General features: G+C 42.6%; 1 protein-coding gene across 5 annotated transcripts in view; it reads left to right on the forward strand.

Moving 5' to 3' along the window:
* Positions 1 to 21,818, forward strand: part of mast4 (microtubule associated serine/threonine kinase family member 4) — a 67,832-nt gene that overhangs the window by 23,487 nt on the left and 22,527 nt on the right. For 2 of the 5 annotated variants that reach the window (XM_029515012.1, XM_029515013.1), the window contains exons 4-5: positions 11,081 to 11,112; positions 17,493 to 17,573. In XM_029515012.1, coding sequence (XP_029370872.1) covers positions 11,081 to 11,112; positions 17,493 to 17,573 — 113 coding nt within the window. Of the gene's footprint in view, positions 1 to 11,080; positions 11,113 to 15,863; positions 15,997 to 17,492; positions 17,574 to 20,602; positions 21,283 to 21,818 lie in introns of those variants that run through there. The other 3 variants (XM_029515016.1, XM_029515014.1, XM_029515015.1) reach the window with 3 other exon arrangements.

The following is a 21,818-nucleotide window of genomic DNA, read 5'->3' on the forward strand; positions in this document are numbered from 1 at the left end:
TGACGATCTGTGGTCACTTGGAGGTGGAAGACGTGTGTGAAATTGTTGGAAATTGACACAGGATGTGCAAAATGTAGACATAACAGGTTGTGCAGGGAAGTGTGACGGGAATGAAGGAAGCGGTTTCTTCTTTGGCAAACTGGTGCGCAACAGTTAGCGTGGCATTAAAAGGTCTTGATTCCTTTTTTATTTTTTTTTTTTCGGGGGGAGGGGGTTAATTTGTTTGTTTGTTTGTTTTGTTTTGTGTTTTTGTTTTGTTTTTTTTATTCTTCTGTTATACGCAGTGCTGGAGTGAGCTACCGTCTCGGCCGTCTGTGTTCCCGTCACCTGTCTAACCTTCAGGTGGGCATTTGCGCGGTCTCCATGTGACTCATTGGCTGCCATGAGAGCGGAGGGAGATGTGTTCACCCGCCTGCCGCAGACAGGATGCCAGATTCATTGTTGAGGTTGAGGCAGAACAATGCTGGGAAGGATATCCTCTCATTTTCATGGTCACCTAGGGTGCCCAAAAAGCGTGTCTGCACAGAGAAATGAGTCTTGGGGCTCCCACTTGTCCCCAGTACCCCCCTCCACTCCACCCACCTCCACCCGTTGCTACGCTAAATTAGAACTGCCTATCCTCTCCCATCCTGCCTCCCTCCCCTCTCTCTTTCAATCTCCTTCTCTCTCTCTCTCTCCCCCCTACTCCCTCGCTCCATCTCTCCTTCACTCCTGAAGTTACAGAGCAAGAGGAGCAAGAGGAGGTGTCAGCTGACTGCCCCCCTCCAATCAGATAAGTTCTGATGGAAGTGTTTAGCAGCTGCTAAGATCAGATTTAGCCTGAGGGAGGGAGGGAGGGGAGGGGAGGGAAGGAAAGGGAGGGAAGGGGAGGGAGCAGGAAGCTGGAGCGAGGCAGTGCAGCATGGCTCCGTACCGGTAGGGAGGCAGGATAAGTCGGGGCTCCGTACCATGGACGAGTCCAGCATTTTGAGGAGACGAGGGCTACAGGTAGGCAAACAAATGAGCTCAGAGCGGCGTCTGCAGGAGGACTTGGTGCTCCGTGTGTGCTGGTTTCTCTCCTGCATCGGCTGCTCCTTTCAAAAAAAGGAGAGGGCGGGGGGACACAGTCAGGACTTTGAGATCTTTTCGTGTTCACACTTGGCAAAAAACGGAGTGGGCAACGTTTTGGCTCTTACTGCTGATTGTGTGTCTGCCTGTGTGTGTGTGTGTGTGTGTGTGTGTGTGTGTGTGTGAGAGAGAGAGAGAGAGAGAGAGTGCTCGAGTCCTCTTGGGAGAAGTGTGAAGGATGACTAACAGTTTTCATCTTCATTACTTTCTTCCAGATTCTGGAGAGAATAGCTGATGCAGCTACAGATCTGCCTGTAAATTGTGTTACTTTAAAAAAAAAAAAAAAAAAAAAAAAAAAGAAGGACGTGAATCATTTGTCACGTTTTGTCAGCCGGGGGGGACGAGAGCAGAGTGTGTGTGTGTGTGTGTGTGTGTGCGTGCACGCTCTTTGAGACATTATAATAATACAACATTTACTGGGCGCCCAAGGACGCCTGAGAAAACATGACAGTAAAAATCAATCAGTCTGTAAAATACAATCAATTGACAAATGAAAAAAGCAAAAGTGCTGAAAAGTCAAAGCTCTCGAGGTCACGTTGGTTAAGTGAGCAGGTTGGAGGGTGAGTTGGATGGAGGAGTACGGGAAGGTGTGTAGGAATGAGGGAGCGCAGTCAGGTTGGTGCTGGCCTTGAAGGTGACAATCAGGATCTGATAAAAAATTTGCGGTGGTTGATTGGCAGCCAGGTGTCATCCGACTGGACGGGCTTCTGGTTTGAACCAGTTGAAGTTCATGGACAGATTTTTCAGGTTAACCACAGAAAAGAGGAGTTGCAGCCAGCTTGTGGACCAGAATGGCTGTTCTGTTGGCGGAGAGAGACGGACTGATATTATTGATATGGGACTGGGATGACACCCAGCCTCTTAACATTATTGATGTGTTCAACAATGATTTATTGCTAATTGCGTGCTGCGTGATTTTTATTGACTTCTTATGATAATGGGATTCGCCTTTCTGTTGGAAATGTTGATGGAAGTGTGATCCCGGCACGGGACAACTTGTGACAAATGTTGAAATTGATCGTGAGATATAAACGACGGAGCGTTGTGAAAAATCAAACCATTTGTGTTTTATATCTCACTTCACGTTATTTTTAATCCAAGACCTTTCAGACATCAATCATCTGCTCCAGCCGAGCTGGCAAAAGTCTGCGCTGGGTGTTACAGTCAGGTGTAAATTGGATTCATTGTTTTTTGCTTCGTCTCATCTCCGGCCGCACGTCTTCAGAAAGACGCTGCTTTTAAATTCACCTCAAACTCCTGCTTGTGTTTTAATCACAAACTCGCTGTGATCCATTTAATTAGGCTGCGCTATGGCTGATGGATTAAACCATAAATCTGCTTTTATGATCCATCAGTCATTTCACATTAAACAAAGGTAGGTGCTGTTGTTTGTTGCTTTTTGTGTAAAGTTGTATTCATTAATTTTGACTTTCATGTTCACAAACTCTGTCAATGTGTTTCTCTGTGATTAGGAATCTTTGAGATCTAGACAGCAGAAGTGCTGACATTTAATTTACGCTCTCTGAATTGGTTGTAATGGATTTCTCATGACAAACCAATAAAATGTGTTCTTTGTAACTACCTTTATCAGCTGTAACTTTGTGCTCCACCTCCTCCACCGCGCTCTTTCCTAATCACTACAGTTTCTTTTTATGTGGTCGAACACGACGGCTGCTCTTTTGGTCGCAGCCCGTGACGGGCGACCGCTGCGTTTTTTGTTTTTTTTTATCCTTCATATTCAAAAGGGGGAAAATGCGGAAGTTGGTTTGTCAGGCAGCTGGATGTCTCCAGTTCAGCGCCACAATTTCCTCATTCATTCATTCATTCACTCATTCTCAGGCCAGGAAGGGATGACATCATTCCAGCCAGACCTCGTTTGTGTGACAACTGGACTATTTACAGCGTCGGCCGAGGGATGTTTCTGAGCCCACATTTGTCTGCGGAACGTTTCGCCGCCACATAAAATACACTTGTAAACGTTAAATTCAAATTTGGCTTGACTGTTTTACAACATGGTCGAACTTGGGTTGGAAATAATGCTCAAATGTTATTTCTCCCTCTCTAATTTAGATTTTAAGACCTCACTCTTGAGACTTTTAGAAAATCTGTTTATCTTTTCTTGCTAAGAGAGAGAGAGAGAAGAGAATATCAGCAACAGTCACGTCTGTATGATAAATCCAGCAGCTGCTTAGCTTAGCTTAGCATGAAGGCTGGAAACAGCCTGTGCAAATGTTACGAAACCCATCTGCCAGCACTAAACCACGCTAATTAACATGTGACATCCTGTACAAAACACCCCAGTGTGAATCTCACAAGTTGTTTTTGCAGGGATAATGTGTTGTTACATCTTAGCCAGTAGCAAAGCCTCTGGTCCTTATGCTAAGCTAAACTAATCAGCTGTTGGCTGTTATGTTATGTCTGGACAGAAGTTACTTTGGCACCAGTTTTTCTCATCCCTCCCTTGGCGAGAGAGAGAATAAGCATATTTGCCAAAAAATGTGGAACTGCTCCTTCAACAGCACAACCCGGCGTCGTCAAATATTCATCCTGCATCATTAATTACAGATCCAGAGGAACTTAAGTAAACTCGAGAAGCGACCACGGGAAATATAAAAAATAATACCCACAACTGTGGTTTGTGCACGCTTGTAAAATTTTCATAAATTTGGGCAAAAAAAAGACGGCAGGATTTTTCGCCTTGATCATCAATCACAAAGAGGAGAGGAGAGGAGAAGGCTTTAGTGTTGAAGCCTAATGAATGTGACGGTGTGCAGTTTTATTTTTAGACTTTCCAACAACAACAGCAGACTGACTAATAATGCGCAGGAGAATTATTGTTTCCCGGTATCAGACCCATTAACGAGCCCTCTAAGTAAATTACCCAGCATGCTCAGCTCAGTTCATTAATGCATGCATAGGAGCTTAGTAAATACAGATGCTCTTTCTTTTTCTGCTTTTAACTTGGTTTGCTTTTATTCGTTTATTTTTTTTTGTGTGATAATGTTTTAATGGTAATGAACTTAATGCAGACATGAGAATCCTTTTTCGCTGTGTCTCAGTAGATTTCTCTGCTCTGGCCGACCTTGGCGTTGGTCGCTCTCCGTAGTCTGAATGTCTGAATCCCTGGAAATGTGTCAGCGCGCCACATCTGAAGGTGTTTGACTCTCGAGGGAGTGAAGCACCTCCGGATCACATCCAGCTTTTGGTCGCCTCACGAGGCTTGTAGTCCGTTTTTTTATTTTTTTTTTTGGTGTGTGTGTGTGTGTTCCCTCGTTATATAAAATTTGTAGGATTTATATAGATTTTAACGATGGCTGTGATTCACATGCCCTTCGTCTTAATTAGCAGCAGCCTGTCATTTGCTTTGTGAGCTTTACTGTAATTCTGACATCCCTCTGACACCGCCTCACAGTAAAAGGTAGCAAAACCCGACAAGTGTGGTGACATTGTGCGTCTCAAAAGAGCTGTTCGTGTGAAACGGTGTGAGCCAGCTGGTGTGATACAGCCTGGCTGACTAAAACATGATGGTGCGGCTCCAGGAAGAATGTCTACTTTCACATGTTTTAATGGCTCAGCTTTAAATTCTGTTCTCATTAAATGAGCTGTTTTTCAGGGGCAGGTTGGGTTTCAATATTCTTTTAACTAGATCAGTTAGATCAGTAGAGCTGATCTGTCTGATCTTTCGGTGCCTCAGAAAACTATTTGTTTCAGTAATTTTGCTGAAGAACCAAAGAAAAGCCAAACTAAAAGTGAAAAAGGCAACCTTGCATCGGTTTGAAGGGGCAGACAGCCTCTCTGCTGAAGTGTCCTCGTGTTAGATGGTGAGTTTCTATCAGTTCTTCATTGATGTCGAGAAAGGGGTGAGAAGGAAAATATTAAAACTCTCATCAGAGGAAAATTGCTTTGAATGGGTTCCCGGGCGTCTCTGGCTGTTTTGCACGATGAACGTATTTTAAATGAGATATTTTTAAGTGATTATTAAAACTTGTGTTTTTTTTTTTTTTTTTGTAAGCTTCTGCAGAAGAAATGAATGAAATGCACGCAGATCTGTTGGATTGTGTGCAATAGCAGCCTCTGGTGTGGATCCAGGGATCTGCCTCATGTTTGCACTTCCATTAATGTTGTGTATGAACCATTAATTCACAGAGATATGATCCGATTTGGAGTAATTATAGTTTTTCTTCAGTGTCTGTACGCATTTCTGCTCTCAAGCTAAATTTATTAAATATCCTGACTGTGGAAAATGTAAAATTTAATAGGTTTTGTTTTTGTTTTGTTTTGTTTTTTTTTTTAAGATCCTCTCACAGTTCCTTTTATAAATAAATGATTTTCCAAGGAGAGCAATCTCTCTGGTAAACAACATCTGATTACTGGATCAATAACAATCTGATGATCAACTGAAAGGTCAATTTTCAGGTTTGTCAAATGAAAGTGAAATGATTTGTTCTTGGAACCGCTTTAAGGATTTCACAGTTTAATTTTTGTCATAGTTCTTTTTATTATACATCATATTGCATCATTTGCATTTGCTGTTGTTGAACGTTGACAGTAAACAGTCAACATTAAACTGTTAACTGCAAATAATCCCATTTACTAATCTGCTTACTTTATATTTGACATTTTGACAAACTGGGCCTCATTAAGCTTCATATTGTTGAGAATCATGTTTGTCATCTTCAACTTTTTAATCAGAAAAGTTTGGTATTATCGTGGATCTAGCTGTAGGTGTATGTGAATTATTAAACTATATTTGGGTTTATACAATGATAGTGGCATAAAATGAGCAGAAAACACAATTAAATCCTTAATTGAAGTTAATGGATTCATGACAGCCACAGTGTTCCTGTTTGCCAGCAGCATTTATGATTAGTTGTTTGCGAGTCGGTCGAGAGGGCGACAACTGTCGTTTGGTTAGCAGTGATCTTTAAGTCCTCAGGGGACTCCAATGTGTCTGTCAGAGAATCGGGATCAATAACGGTGCAGCGTGCATTTGAAAAGGTATCAGAGAAATCCCGGTCAGGACCTTCAAATATCTGATGCACACTGAGGAGCGGACCAGACGTTTCCTCAGAGGAAACAGAATTATCCTTCGGCAAAACTTGGCTCCATTTGTGAGGTGTCCTGGTTCATTTTATTTTGGCTGTGAGGGGAAAGAGTCACTCTGCTCAGAGCCAGGCTTGAAATGAATCGTCCCCCTCATACATCGGACAATGCTGTGCATTTAAGCGTTTGTGTCACCTAACATCCCGCCGTGAGGAGAAATGTGAAGATGCCAACAGATTTAATCAGAATCCGTGTCCGTTGGATCGTCCCCCTGCTGGTGCAGAAATCAATATGGTTCAGATCAAGCCAATCGTAATGGTGGAAAATAATGGTTTAGACAGTAGGCTCGGCTTTGCTGATGTTAATGAGACCCCGCCTGCTCTCGTAGCGTCTGTTTGCTCGGTTTGTAAATGTTTGCACTGCTTTCTTTTGCTGCCCGAGGTTGATGCGTGCGCCTGCAGACAATCTTCAATCAGCCCTGTAACGTAGTCTGTCTGCTTCCTATACATCACATGTGTTGAGAGCAGATAAGTGGTTTCATTGATCGGTTTGACCACACCTAATCTCCAGATAAACTTGGCCTCCGACTTTGAAGCTGCGTTTAGATTAGATGGAGCGAAGATTTAATTTGGAGCAAAGTCTTTAATTAATCCTTTTGTTGTTTCCCGCCTGCAGACTGAGAGGAGCCTTTCTCCATAAGAGTATTAAAAACTGCTGTTCTTGTCTAATAAAAAAATAATCATACTCTTTTTCATTTTTCTTTCGCAGTAGAGATTGATGGTACTTCTGACATGTTAGTCTGTCTGCATTCATAATAGCTGTGTGACTTTGAACAGCTGCCGTTTCCCAGCACATTTATTTAACCTTTAATTTTATGGCCGTGCTATTAAAAAAAAAACAAACATTAGCCCTTCTTAGTATTTCCAAAGTTCAGTATGAAAATGAAGAAGTGTCGTCTTCAATGTGCAGGTTTCTTTATCAATCTGTAGCAGGTTGAAGAAAAGCCAAAAGGGAAGTTCCTCTTTAAAACGGGAACAGATCCTGTGACTTGCGAGTTCAAGTCCTCAGTCATCTGTTGTGTTTTGGTCAGAATTTCCGCCTCAGGCCTCTGCAATATACAATATACACAAGTTTGACGGCACTCATAGTAGTTTTTAATGTTTATCGCTGATTTCCTCACAGCTGCCTCATCCTTACTGCGTGGTAAGTTTTTAGACAGTGAAGCTGCACACAGGTGCAACACAGGTGTCAATCTACTCAGTCCTGTTGTGTCTCATTTCAGATTGAGCGTGCCGGAGCGGGAAAAAGTCTGAAAAACAATAAACCCACAACTGTACAAATACTGAAATTAGTGGAGGTGTTGGTTTGACACATTATGACTTCATATGAGAGCGGGGATTTTCCTCCCAGTCAGCAGCTCAGCACGGTGAAACCAGACACACTTCTGATCTGGAGATGTGCGGAAATTGTTAATGCATCAAGGAGAATTATTAATGAAGCGTTTCACGTAGGCTTTTTTACAAGAGCAATAGCGCAGCTTTGATGTGGCGTCTCAGCGATGAAATGTTTTTGCTAGAAGACATTCCTTGACATTTACCCCAGCGGGCCAATAAACACTCTCAGGTTCATCATGTCGTGGTTGTTATCTCTTGAATGCCAAAAAGATTACTGAATAAACAAACAATTAAGTGTAGCGTATTCACGCTCATCGCTGGGCTTGTCCTCCTGACAGATGAAAGGATTTCTCCAAATGACTCTCTATTTTTGCCTGTTTCACAGCTCTGCAGCCCATCACAGAAAACACATTTTAATGGAGATGCTTATGTTTATGTTAAACATTTTAAAAGCATCCATGTCACGGCTTTCGTTTGGATTAATTTAAATTCTGAGTGTCACAAAATGTTTACATTTCAAAGCTTTTTAATTCAATTTTCTTTTGCAAAGCGCCAAGCTATTACCTTGAGTCTGGAGGTGTAATTAAAAAATATCAACACAAACTTCTTACTGATTCATGTGTAACTGAGTATTAGAGTTCATTCGAGAGTTTTTTTTTTTTTTGTTTTTTTTTTTGAACAAACAATAACTTGATGAAGATATTTATTTGAAAGGAAAAATGCATCGTCGCTGCGAGGAGTTTTTTTCTTTTAACATTTAGTGAAGGTACAAGTAAGCTGCAACTTACAGAACTTGCAGAACTGATTTGTGTTCACAGTGCAGCCAAACAGACTCATGCAGCTGTAAGGTATGTTTACACACATACGTTTGTATAATTAAAATACATTTTGGATCACGTTATGAACAGCTGCCGTTTGATTTATTCCACACAGTGCGGATAGCTCTCCCAGTATTATGGGAATAATGTGGAGTATTTTTGAAAGCAGATGCCTGCAGACCAAACTGGAAATGATCACGTCTTGAGACATTATCCATTTGTCAGCACAAACCTTAGACACAAACGCACTGTGTACTTTCTGTGACTGTTTCGTTGTGCGTCTCCCCGGTTGGATGCTTTTAATGCGAACGAGCAGCAGAAATAAATGTTGACTTTGCAGCTCTGCTGCGGCGATGGTTATGATGATGAGATGGCGAACAGAAAAGGCACCGTAAAAATTAAATTACAAGCAGCAGTGTCGACAACACGTTCCCATTGCATGTCCCGAATGGCGCAAAAGTGAAGTTTTGAGTGCATAAAATTCTCGAGCTGAGGTTTTTGGCATGTTGATGGGATTCGGTGTCTGTAACTCGACTATTTTGAGTTCTTTAGACATTTTGGAGTAAGTATCGATCATGATATGGAAGCTTAGTGTTTCTGCTTCTGTGGTTTCTTTGCTCGTGCTTTTTTTTGCCGGACTGAGTGCATAAAACCAAAAAGCACTTGGTAGAATTGAACTTTTCCTTTCATGCAGTGCTCTTTGAACACACAGGCTGTCAGTAATAGACCTCCTCCTCAGAGCCTCAAAATCATAACTAGACAATCCATTTATTTCACTTTATGAAAATATTTTCCCTGAATGGATTTGGCACGAGCATGTGCCTTTCAGTAAATTGGTTTATTATCCTTGTGTTTTTGCTCTCGGGTTGCTTTTTATTATCAGCTCCACGCGGCGATTCGCGGTGCCGCGATTGGTGGATGTCCCATCAGCGCAGGTCATTTGCTGATGGTAATTAGTGCTGTGTGAGCTGCGGTCGTGTCTCCCAAGGAAACTCTCTGCCCTTGGTCTTCTGGAGGCAGCTGGGGAGGCCAGACATTAAGCCCTAATTGATAGCAAAGGGAGAGAGCGGAGAGCTTAGCACTTTTTCTGCTGACTGGTGCAGCCAATTCACATCAGCTCAATGTCGTCCGCCGTCTCAGACAAAGGACCTCACCCACATCGCTTCATTATTACACACGGAAACGCTGATAACAAACAGGTTGTTTGTTCGTCCTCATCAGAGCGGCAGCGACGGCTTTTGTAGCTATATTTGTTTCACATTAATAGTGCAAAAAAAGAGCCTCCTGTCTACTGTAATTACACAAACTGATGTTGTAACGGCGGTGGCAGCTATGGCGTGCTCACCCGCCTCGATGGCAGATCAACAGATGTTGCAGCAGCGGCGTCATTTGTGTGTGAGAGAGACAGACTGTTTTATTTTTTTTTACTCTCCCGGCAACTTTCAGAGATATACGGTGAAAAGTGTCGCATCATTTGTGTGAAGGAGCTGGAAAAACAACACATTTACAGGTGTTGTCCACAGCTTCACACAGTGCAGGTGTATTTATATTCAAGACAAGCAAACGCAACGGAGCGGCTGGTCTAACAGTAATGTTCCACACTGATGGCTCTAACAAAACCAGTGATTGATATGAAACAGACTTGTCAGTGATGATGCTTCAATTTAGTATTTATATGAAAAAACTCATTCGATTTGTGCAGTGTAAGAAATGCAGACTAATAATATTATAATATATAATATTATTTGTAATGGATCAGTGGTCTACTAACAACATACAAACCAAATGTCGTTAATTTGAACTCTTCCTGTCCTGTTTTTAGCATAAATGCAGTCTAATCCAGAGTTCAAATAAAGCCATTTTAGACATTTAGACGATTGTTTGTTCATCTAATCACATCATAAAATCTTTCTGTTTTCTGATTTTGTTTTATTTAGATGATTTTTATTAAAAAAACATTTTTTTTTATATTTCTCTCTGGGCATGCTTTGTGTTTTAGTTAGTGAAAAGTTTCTGACCTGCCCTTTACACACTGTGTCAAATATTAAGTAAAGAGCCTGTGAGAACGCACAATCCCTCAAGAAATCAATGAGGCTGTTAATAAATAAATAAATAATCCCTGACCTCTGTTTCTCTGCCGTCTGCAGTGGACGTATACTTGAAAACTGCGGACAGCAGATTGACTTTATTGATTCGTGAGCTGCCTCAGATGTTAGATGTTGATTAACTAAGAATGAATTTCAAAGCGCTTTGTCTTTTTTTTATTTAGAAAAAAAAAGATTTTTTTTTTTTTTGGGGGGGGGCAGCTTTATTTTAAATGCAGATGCGGTTGTCAGTGATGGGATGTCACAGTTTGACACCTGTGATCTCTGTCCTTATGGCGGCTGTTTGCGTCGCTGTAAAGCTGCAGCAGAGCGGCGAGCTGGAACAAAAGCTGCAGCCTTCTTTGGAGTTTGACGGGATTTTATCGCTCCAGACTGAGTTGTGTGTCTCTGACAATGCTAATTCACTGAGTTTGTCAACAAATATGTATACGCTGAGTTTTGTTCTGTAAAATTAACCATTAAAGTCCTCTTTTCACTTTCCTTTTGTTAATGTTCACGGGTCGTGCTGCATTGGCATGAAAATAATTGCTTGAAATGAGCGCAAGAGAGAGTTTATTTATTAAATAAAACCTTTGAGTTTTTTTACTTATCCTTCTTCTTCTCTTATTTACAGAAAGAGCTGAGTCTTCCCAGAAGAGGCAGTTTGTAAGTACCCGTCCATATGCTACCGACATCTGCTTGAAATGAACCTTCAACAACGTCAGCGCTGAAACTTATTTCACATACATTTCAGTATAAAAATCACCAAAGCAAGAGCAGTTATAGTCATTTTATGGAGTCTTGCACATAAATAAAAATAGTTCTGAAGGAACATTTAAATTCAGAAACCGTGAATCAGTCTCATGATTTACTGCCAATATTTGTGGTTGATCTGAGACTGAAACTTTATTTAGTCCACTAAATACAGTTTATGTTGCTTCCCCAGTAATGGTCACATAAACTGACGTGGATGAAGGTTCCTGTTGTTGCCCTGTAATGTTTTCTGTGTCAACGTTTAGTTTGAGCTGGTATGAAATTCCCAAATGGCATTTGCTAAGTATGCAGGCTTCTCCACCTTTTTTTATGACTAATTGACAAAACCGTCGAAATATCTCAGGTTTTAAATTCAATACTTACGTAGAATCTTAGAAAATATGATGGAAATAAAATAAGATATTAAAGTAAAATAGAAATGAAAGTAAATACATCATAATGAAAGATAAAATAAGTCCATACCCCTCCGCCTCTGTGAAATCACAACCACTTAAAACAAAATGGACAAAAATAAATTGAACGCTGGCGGCGTATGGAGCAGTTGTTTAGAGAATTGGTTGCCAACCACTTTCTAACATCTCTCAGTTATTCACAGTTTATGAAGAGCTTAATGCTGATTTTATGAGCTGGAAACATCATTAAACGCTCGACGTATAAGAGCTGAACCATTACAGGTGATACTGCTCCCTGTGGAGAAGCCTTCATTAAGTTTCTCTTTCACATTTAAGTGCTGGATTGCTTTTCTCTCGCTCTCTCTCTCTCTCTCTCTCTCTCTCTCTCGCCCCCCCTCCACATTGATACTATTGAAAACATAAAAAATAATGAAAACAATAACAAGGCTGAAGATAAATCTAGACTGATTACATTGATGGGTAAAACATCACCAGTCTTAGTTTAGTGCTCTCAGGTAGGCTCTTCAGCCGTTTCATATATATATATATGATAGATAGATTCTTTTTTTCCCCCTCCACGTTTATCTTACCAGTTTATCTGGAAATACCATAAAGGTGGCTGAGGGTTGGTCTCAATATCTCACTGCAGAATGCCTCTGTTTCGTCAGGACTAAAGAGCAAAAGCATAAGAGCTTTGCAGCTTTGCATTTGTTGCTTTGAATTTCTAAGAAAATGTTTCCAGCGCTTCTGTTGTGCTGAGATATGTATTTGTGCTGAGCAGTGCTGGAGGGAAGAATATTTGTTCTGCAGAACTGAGATGTGAATGTGCTTGGCCTTGGTCTTGGAGGACGTGCACCATGAAACTGCCCTGCAGGTTATTAAAGGCGGCGCTTGTAAGCCACGTCGGGGCAGGATACCCTTCCTGCGGTTTGGTTTATGCTTTATTGCGGAGGAGAAAGATTTACCCACGACACCTCGTCAGAGAGGGCAATCTGCGGTGGGCTCCATTTCTATTTAGAGTGACCTTGTGACCTTTGTAACGGTGTTTGGATACGGCGAAATAGACGTATCTGCTTCAGAGTCATCATAACTGCAGTTTATCTAAATAATTGTCACCTCAGAAATGAGATAAGTTTAGCGTCGGTGTAACTTTAGCACCGGTCCAAATATACCTGCTGACACCTTCAGAGGAGGGTTACATTCAGCACGCAGACCTCTGAGGCTGCAAACACACCTGTTAGACGGCTACAACCAGTGATGGACTTCACACCCACCTGAAGATGTGACGCTTACGGTTGTGTTTCAGTCAGATTTTATTGTGCGTTTAGAAAATGTGCATACCTGGCTGCTTTTGGTGGGGAATGTGTATCGGAGGGGTCATGTGAAGTTGTTTTCAACAGGAGTCATTCTAGTTGAGCGATTTGCTGGAAACCTATTTATAGGCTGACCTTAATAGCTGGAAGTCTTTAGCTTCAGCCTGTTAAACAACTGAAAATGAGTCATATGTTCATGCTGAAGGTTTAATATGGACTCTGGATCTATTGAAAAATATATATTTGATATTTCTTCCAGATGCAGCCTCACAGTTTTTGCTGTGTGCTGCATCAGCTGTGTGCAACCGGATACCGCCGGCTGTCACACGGTCTTTTTATGGCGATACTCAAACAACAGATGCCGTCGACCGACTTTCATGGACATCATGACAGATTGTTGTCAGAGGTGGCTGCCGTCCTTCCCCAGCTTTTCATAAAAATAATATTTCACTCCGTCTTCGTCAATCCTGATCTCACGCATTTGGACGTGGTTTTGATTCCTGATAAGAAGAGACACGTCAGTGTTACGTCCCCCCCAAATGTCCAAAAATACTTAAAACTGCAGAGTAACAGAAGTGGAGGATGTTTGTGTTTTATTCAGGTTTCTGTCCTCAGCTGTGTCCACCACGTTCTTAAGCTCACAAAGCTGAACATTATAAAGCGAGGTGTTGAAAGGTCACGCTACATGATAAGCTCGATCTGGAAAAAATGTACTTTGTATATTTTATTTTCTCAGCGGAGGCTTTACAGGTCGTTAAGAAAAGTAACGACTTTGGAGGATAATGAGCGGCTGCTCCAAAAGGAGCAAAATGTCGCCACGCGCAGCTTTTATCGCAAATGTTCCTCAGGCAAAGTGTTGCATTGTGGTTGTAAAAAGTCACAATAGTTTGCTCACCTTTCTCTAATGAGAATGAGTCGTTCACTCGCAGACACATTCTTCGTGATCTGCGACTGTGCCCTCAATTAAATAATGTGGTGGGGAGACGTTGGAAGGAGTCATAGTGGAGGCGCTTTAATTAAAACGTGTCAGAGAGGTTTTACGTGTTACTGAAACGCCGAATCAAAAGACGGGTTAAATGTTGGAGTGCCGTATTATAGGTTAAGTGCTTTTTGAGCAGTTAGACTGATGTGGGTCTAATTTCTTACTCGAAGCTGAAGAATAGATGCGCTCGTCCCAGGTACGCTAGTTTTCCGGCACATAAAAACTGATCTCCGTTTGGGTATTTAGTCATTTTATTTAGATTACATCCAATAAAAAGCCCTTCTTTATTTTCTATGTTGGTAGGAAATAACACCAACATGCACATGTAGACCTCGAAGTGCATCCGTTCACTGCTTCTCCTCAACTTCTTTGTCTGGAAAGTTTCAACACCGCCTCTATAAACGATGGTGAACTAATGTGATATGATGTGTGTTTGTCTTGTTTTTGGGCTGTTGTTGGTTTCTTTTGGGCAAAAAATTTTTTCACAACTAACAAAGAAACAAAAGGAAAACGTACATGTGGTGACATAAATACACACACACACACACACACACGCACAAGCAAAGTGAGTGGCTGAATGGAGATTTGGCCTGTAAGCTGCCATCCAAATATAACTTTTGGATACAAAAGAGCTTCAGCATGAGTCTAAAGGAAAATACCAAACAACCTTAATATGCTGGATTTATTTTGGCGAGATGTGTGACCATTCTGGCTCCATTCAAAGATAATTTTCATTCCCGATCCAGCATTTCACAAACAGAGGAAATTATCAGCATCAAAGAGTCTCTGAGTTTGTACTCTTCTACTCCGCTGTAGAATTAGAGACTCGAGTAGCAGCTCCACTTCCTGTCTCCCCGTGGTTAATGCAAAGTTTGGTGTCTTCTTCTTCTTCTTCCGGCTCTTTACTCCCCAAGAGTAAAATTCATTTGGTGCTCAGGATGAGTAAGACGGGCAGCAGCTGAGCGTCTCTCTGCTCTGGTTTTTATACTTCTGTCACTCCAGCTTTGGTTCAAGCGTCATCACACAGCAGTTAGCTGTTAGAGACATTGTAGCTGACTCACTGCAAAGGCTACACATTTTAGTTGTCCTTTTTTTTTTTTTTTTTCCAAATTATCTGAATAACTCCTCTTGTTGTTATGCATTAGTTCATTCTTGGATAGTTTCCTGAATGTGAGTCATTGATTCATTTGGACTTATCAGTGCTTTGGCTATAAAATGTTTGGAAAGCTAAAGGTAGATGTGTCACTGTGCTATTTTAACTTTGGGTTTCAGTATTTGATTCTACGTTCATTCAGCTCCCTAATTTGTGCACAAACACTGAATTCATGTGTCTATTTAACGCTTAACAGCTAATTCCTGTGAAAGCAGACTTTCTTCTGCTTCCTTTTCCTTTCTCTCACTTGCAGCCAGTCAGCCGTGCACTGACTGACTGACTGACTGATGTGGACAGCCGGGTGGTGGTGGTGGTGGTGCATTATGGCTTTCTTTCGCAGATGACGTCATCCCCGTTTGTGGTGACATTGCGTGGCGACAGTGCGCGCCTCGTCTCGCATTAGCGCCTGTCAAGGTGACTGCGTGAAGAGGCAACAGACCACATGTAGATTTAATTCATTGCATTCAGATTTGCTGTGTAGCAAGTCACCAGCTTGGGGGAGGAGTTGTGGTAGTGTGGGGGGGGGGGGGGGAGACATAAATGTGCATACGTTTTTTAAGAAGCAGGGGGCGTGTTTTAAAGGGAGGAAAGAAGGGGTATTGTCCTGCCTCTGTGCCCTCCGCAGGCAGCTGAGGATCTCATTTGACAGCTTCAAGGTGGAACGTGGAAAGACCAAAACAAGAGCCTTGCTGCCCCCCTACCCCCACCCCTTTTTTTTCTTCCACCACCCCTCCTTCCTTTTCGTAGGGGGAGAGGAAACCAATCCACTGTGGTGGTTGGGTTTGGCTCTTTGTCAGTGCAAAAGGGGGACGGCAGGCAGGCAGGCAGGCAGGCAGGCAGTGTGAATGCATATCATGACCACAATAGAGCAAACGAGCACAGTTCAGCCATGAAAGCCCAGCGGGAGAGGCTGAGAATTCCAGGGCTGACGCTAGAGTGAGTATTTTCCTCCGTTCTGCTACCGGGGAGGCTGCGCCTCTGCAGTGTGCAGCTCCATCCGTCTCCGTGTCATGTTTGTTGCCATCTTTCACTGTTGCTTTAAGCCGTGTGCAGCGTTAGCATTAGCAGCAGCAGCAGCAGAAAGTGTCACGTCAGATCCCTCACAGCTTGGCAACAGGGGCTTACTCGTGTTTGTGTGTCACTGTGTGTGTTCACGCATTAATGTCTTCATGCACGTGTGTGTGATGGACAGATAACGTGTCACACCAGAGGACTGCTGCATCTGCACAACATGCTTTTTTTATTTATTTATTTATTTATTTTTTGGCTGGCGTGACACACATACACGCATGGGGTGCATACGTAGGAAACGCACACACATGATGAGCCCTGTGCAAAGTGTTTTGTTGTATATGATCAGGAAGGTGAAATTAGTGAATCTGTGTGTTCGGATGGCAGGTTTCCCCCTTTTTTTTTAACTGACTGATGCATTATTTGGGTCAACAAGGCGTTTGTTGTGGTTCCCTCCAGGTGAGGCTTTAAACCCCCAAATCTGTGAAAACATCATTAACTTGTGTGTGATTTTTATGGACAATGGGGATTGTGTTGCCTTGTGTTGAACTGTAGCCACCGATCAGAGTACATTGTGTTATTTTATGAGTGCTCCTTAAAAGACATGGCTGCAGTGTTATTGTCAACAAATCCCAGACTCTTCAACTCCCCCACCCTGCCTGTGAAACCTCCAGTTAAGACCAGAAAAAGTCACAAATGTACTTAAACTTCTTTTTAGAAAAAAAAAACAGAATTATGTCCTGAATCAGCTGAGCAGAGAGGCGGCTGTTTTCATCCGTGGATTGATTTACTGCAGCAGCAGAAGGGTGAACGTGCGGTTAAGTCAAAACATACTAAGCTGCATGTTCATCAAAATGAAGAGACGATGCGGCTCGCGGTTGTTTTCGTAGCTCCGTGGAGCAGAGTAATGCGCCGATATCTTCTTCATACTAATGAACACGAAGTGGAAAAGAGATGCAGGAAAACCTGCAGCACTTTACAGCGTCACAGTTTTCTTCTTGTGTGTGAACGTGCTGATGAATGAATCGGGACGGCCACTGCAGTAAAAGTCACTCACCTCTATGTGACCTAATGCTCTGCAGTGCCACTGCTGAAAGTTCAGTGTAAACACGGCTCCGTGCACAGTCCAGCTGTCAGTACCATTCTTATAACCGAGCTGGGACTGTGAAATTGGGTTAATCTGTGACTTATTAAATATCTCTTGGTGCGCTTGTTTGTCGTCTTTTAATTCTCAGCCCGTATTGAAACGGTACGCGGGGGTCAACCACTCAAACGCCTTGGCAACCTGCTTGTTAAACACAATCTAGCTTCACCTGACTGGAAATATTTGCTCCTCATGATGATGCTGCTGTGTGTGTGTGTGTGTGTGTGTGTGTGTGAGAGATAAAACAACTATTCACTACACTCCGTTTAACTTACAGCCTCACTCCCCGAAGCTTGAGCCCCACTCCCACTAGTCCTTGCAGCCCGTGCAGCCCGCTGCACGCTTTTCATTTTTGGAGGTAAGCAAAGAGTTTTTCCAACCGTGACTGTCTGTGCTTTGTTGGTGTGTCACGAGGAGGCAGGAAGTGGGCCTCCCCGACACCAACAACAAAAAACAAGAAATCGTTCATCTGCCATTGAGATGACATTGACACAACACTTCCATAATGTTGATGAATCCACCCCCCCCCCCCAAACCACATCTTGCCCCTCTGTGTTTCTGAGGTTTATGCTCCTCCTTTCATGTGCTAAGTAGGATTTGTGGCGTTTGAAATGCATCAAAGTGAAGAATGGTCTCAATCTGTCTGAATCCCGACTGGATTGATTCACAACAGTCAAAGCTGCTTTAAGATTTCTGTGTAATCGGCCCATATCGGAGCTAATTGCTCAAAATCTCACAGAGTTCCTGCTCTGCGTCTTTTTTTTTAAAAAGTCGGTGGGTTTTATCCTTCATTTCTTTCTCTGGGGGGGTTGTTGGTCATCTGTGAAGCTCATTTTGGGGTTTCACAAGGTTGAAGCCATCTTGCTGTGGTTGTATGTTGGTCAACTGGTGTTTTCACCAGCTAGTGAGTGTTTTCCTGTTGTGTTGATTAAAGGAAGCACCAGGAGTTATTAGTTTAAGGTGGATTTTCTCTCCCCGAAGCTTGAAGGTTTTATTGTTTTGTTTTTGTTTTTTTTCCATGATTTTTTTTTTTTATGTACAATCAGTTTAACATAATTTTGACTTCAAACAACTTCCAAGTAGCAGCAGCAGCTTCTCAGAATACCTAGCGCACAATAATTATACATCTGCATTTTTTTTTACTGATCAAAACGGACTCTATACTTTCAGTCAGGCTCAGTTGGTTTTATTGAGGTTGGTTTTTTTTTTCCCATTGAAAACACTCAATTCTGAGATTTTACAGTATCAATGAATGGCATTGAAACACCCACTCACGTCCCCTCTGATCTCCTCTTGTTCTGCTCAGCTTTCACACAGAGTCAAGTAGAGCAGGCATTCAAGTGAGTCAGCTCCACACAAGACTGGAGAGATGGTTCTTTCTTTTTTTATTGATAATTTCAGTTTTTATTCCACCATGTACCAAAACATGAGCGCTTTGTATCCTGATCAGGGAGGAGGAGCCCAGATGTGACGTCACAGATTATGCATTTAGCTTTAGTTTGAAGCTTGGATATAAAGCGTGTATAGATATAGATGTATCCGTGTTAATCCCCCGTTAAGATGCTGTGATCAGTGTTTTTATATTAACAGGAAAATGGTGCTCACTGTGACGCCGACGCTGCAGAGATTTTTCTTCAGTCATCTCTGTCGTGCCGACATGTGACCAAACACACTGACCTTTCACAGGATTGCACGCATGTCATTGTTAAAAGATTTATTTTTATTTTATAAGAGCACCAGAAATCGAGTCAGAGGTCAGTAAGAGGACATGCTGCTCTGTGCAGGTTTGACTTTGAACCGTTGTTTCTTATGTGGAACACAGAAACGGAGCAGAGCCATAATTAGAGTGAAGGCTGTCAGGCCGGCCTGTCGGGAGACGGACTCTGAGGGAACACACGATACTTCGTGCCAAAGAAAATGGCCTCTGATAGCAGGAGGTGCACGCAGGTAGAGCCGGTCATGGCGGTGCTCCTCCTCCACCGTCTGAATCCACGCAGCGCACTTGGCGGCTGATCGGTCTCGTCAGCATCGTCCTGAAGGTCTTCGGCTCTGACGGTGCTCGTCCTTAGTGAACACTGCTGTTAACTCTTATTCCCTTTTATTGAAAATTCTTACAGCTGTTGAAATTTATTTGAAAGGACATCTGAACTTTTGGGGTTTTTGATGAGTAATTGAAGAAAGGTTGGGATTGTCTGGCTGCTCCAATGTGAGAATTTTCCACTTTTGCGGTCTTGGATGAAAATGGATTTTAGTCTGTTGGTGGCAGTTTTCCCGTTTTGATGTTTTGTTCAGTACAGATACATTCTGGTTCCAGCTTGACACCAAACAACAAGACTTCTTCAGTATTTGCTGTTGTTTTTATATATTTTATGCATGATTTTTTTATTTGTCTCTTAACTATGATATGATCAAGTCAAAAAGTGACTCAATAAGACTGAGAGGAGAGCATTTTAAAGTCTTCTGGTCGACCATAAAAACAAACCGACAGACTGATTCTCTGCTGCACTGCCTCTTTCAGGCACAATGGGTTTGAAAATAAATTCAACAGGAGCTGGTGCCAAGAAAGACGTCAACATTTTGTCTCAGAGCCAAAAGGAACATGCCCAAAGTGGTTGATTCAGTCATGAGCTCATGACGCATTGTCATTAATACAATATTGTTTATTTTTTTTAAATGGTTCACAAGCTGATTTTGGTTTTGGCTGCTCTCAGTAATATTTTTCTACGTCAGACAGAAAGATCATAGATAAGGTGGTGAACCAGGATGAATTTGAAAAAGATAAACAGAGTTTATATGGACTCCGTCTTCCCTTATCACCGCAGTGCTCCGGTGTCTGTTTGCAGGGCTGAACTTTGCTCTCTCCTGTGGAGAAAAGTCATTGAATAAAAGTAATCGATGTCTTGGGAGGAAGGTTGGCTTCTTTCTGAGAGGTCCATTATAGTTCGTGTGCTTTGGAAGATGTTTTGTTCGCAGCTCTGACAGATACTTTTGTCCGAACACTCTGCTCCCCACAAGCTGCTGTCAAGAGCTGATCCGAAACTCGAGCTTGAGAGTCAAATTCATCACTGAACTGATGAAAGACCGGTTTCCTTGCGACGCCTGCATGAGTGCCGCTGTTTTGTTTTTTGGTTTTTGCTGAGACTTTTCTGATATGAATATGAACAAAATCCTTAATCGATCCAGTGAGTTCAGCTTTTATAAATTTGGAGAAATTCTCTGATCTACATGCAGCAGACAGTTTGTGTTTCAGCTTATCTGCTGATTGAGTCAATAAGAAAACACGAGTCAAGGATCAAAGGTGATTAAGTGGAGGCGCGGCTCCTGTCAGAATGAGGTAAGACGCTCTGCGCTGGGAGGGAACGGCTCGGGAAAGGATTCGTGCAGCAGCAGCAGAAAAATCTGTGCAAAAACGCAGCATTTCCATTTCAAATGGGTCCTCTTCGATACACTGACCCACCAGACTTCTGGAGGGGTGCCAGTTTGTGAAAGCGGCGAGCGCGCAGCATGCATCTGCTGATGATGCAGCACCCCTCTGTCTCACAACCCCCCCCTCTGACGGACCTGAAGTGGTAGATGCCTGTTACATGATATGAAGCATGTTGAGCGAGGGGAGCAGGATGAGTGTTTGGGATACAGAACACAGTCGCACTGAGGCAGGAAAACAAAAACTCTGCCGGCGTTAGGTGTCATATCGCCGCAACAGTGGAGGCTGTCAACACCTGACCTGGATCGCACACTCTGCCCGCCTTTCCGGGATCCTACTGGGATTACAGAGGAGGACAACGTGTCCTCTCTGCCGGTGTGTTTATGCCGCAGCTGGCTGCAGATGTGCCTGTGCAGAAGAAGTTTGGACCCAAGCAGAGCTGTTACAGGAGCACCGGGGGCCGCCTCCAACTGAACCCCGAGAGCCGCCGCCGCTTCTCCTCGTCAGGTCTTCACAAGCCTCCTTTGCCACTCCCTCTTTGGCATGACTTGGACACAATGTCGGACTCCAGTCTGTGGACGGTACTGTCCAACTTTAACATGCCACATTTCTTCAGTGGAGCCCGTCTGCGGCGCTCGAAGAGGTAACATCCAAAACGCCTCATCTTCTTCTCTGTGTGCGGCTTTACAGAAGGACCCAGGATCCATTGTGTTGCCCATTAAACAGGTCATTTGTGAATTAAGTGAATTAAAAGGGTCTCTGTGGAGCAGTGGGATGTTGTACCAATATGAATAAGAGGCGTGGTGTTCCCCTCCTGCCTATTGTGTATTATTTGCATTGTGAGTAATTGGAGAGTGACTTAGTGTTTGTTGTTGAGCCAGTATCATGTTCCTTTACAAAGGATGTTGTCTTGTATGTCAGCCGTATTTAATAACACTCTTTGTTTTGTTCTTTCGCTGTTGTTGTGACAGTTTCTGTTCACCTCAAATTGTTGTGAGTCATGAATTTCTTTCTGCTTCTTCAACATTCCCAGCTGTGCCACTTTATCCTGCTGCTTTCATATATGGTGTGGCCCTTATAACTGATTTTTATTTTTAATCCCTCTGACCCATTTTATCGTGCAGAACAGCTTAACATGAAATGCTGGCTGGTTTTGGATAACTTGTATTAATGCCTTTT

The sequence above is a fragment of the Echeneis naucrates genome, chromosome 12 (assembly GCF_900963305.1).
Source record: "Echeneis naucrates chromosome 12, fEcheNa1.1, whole genome shotgun sequence".
NCBI classification, from domain to species: domain Eukaryota; kingdom Metazoa; phylum Chordata; class Actinopteri; order Carangiformes; family Echeneidae; genus Echeneis; species Echeneis naucrates.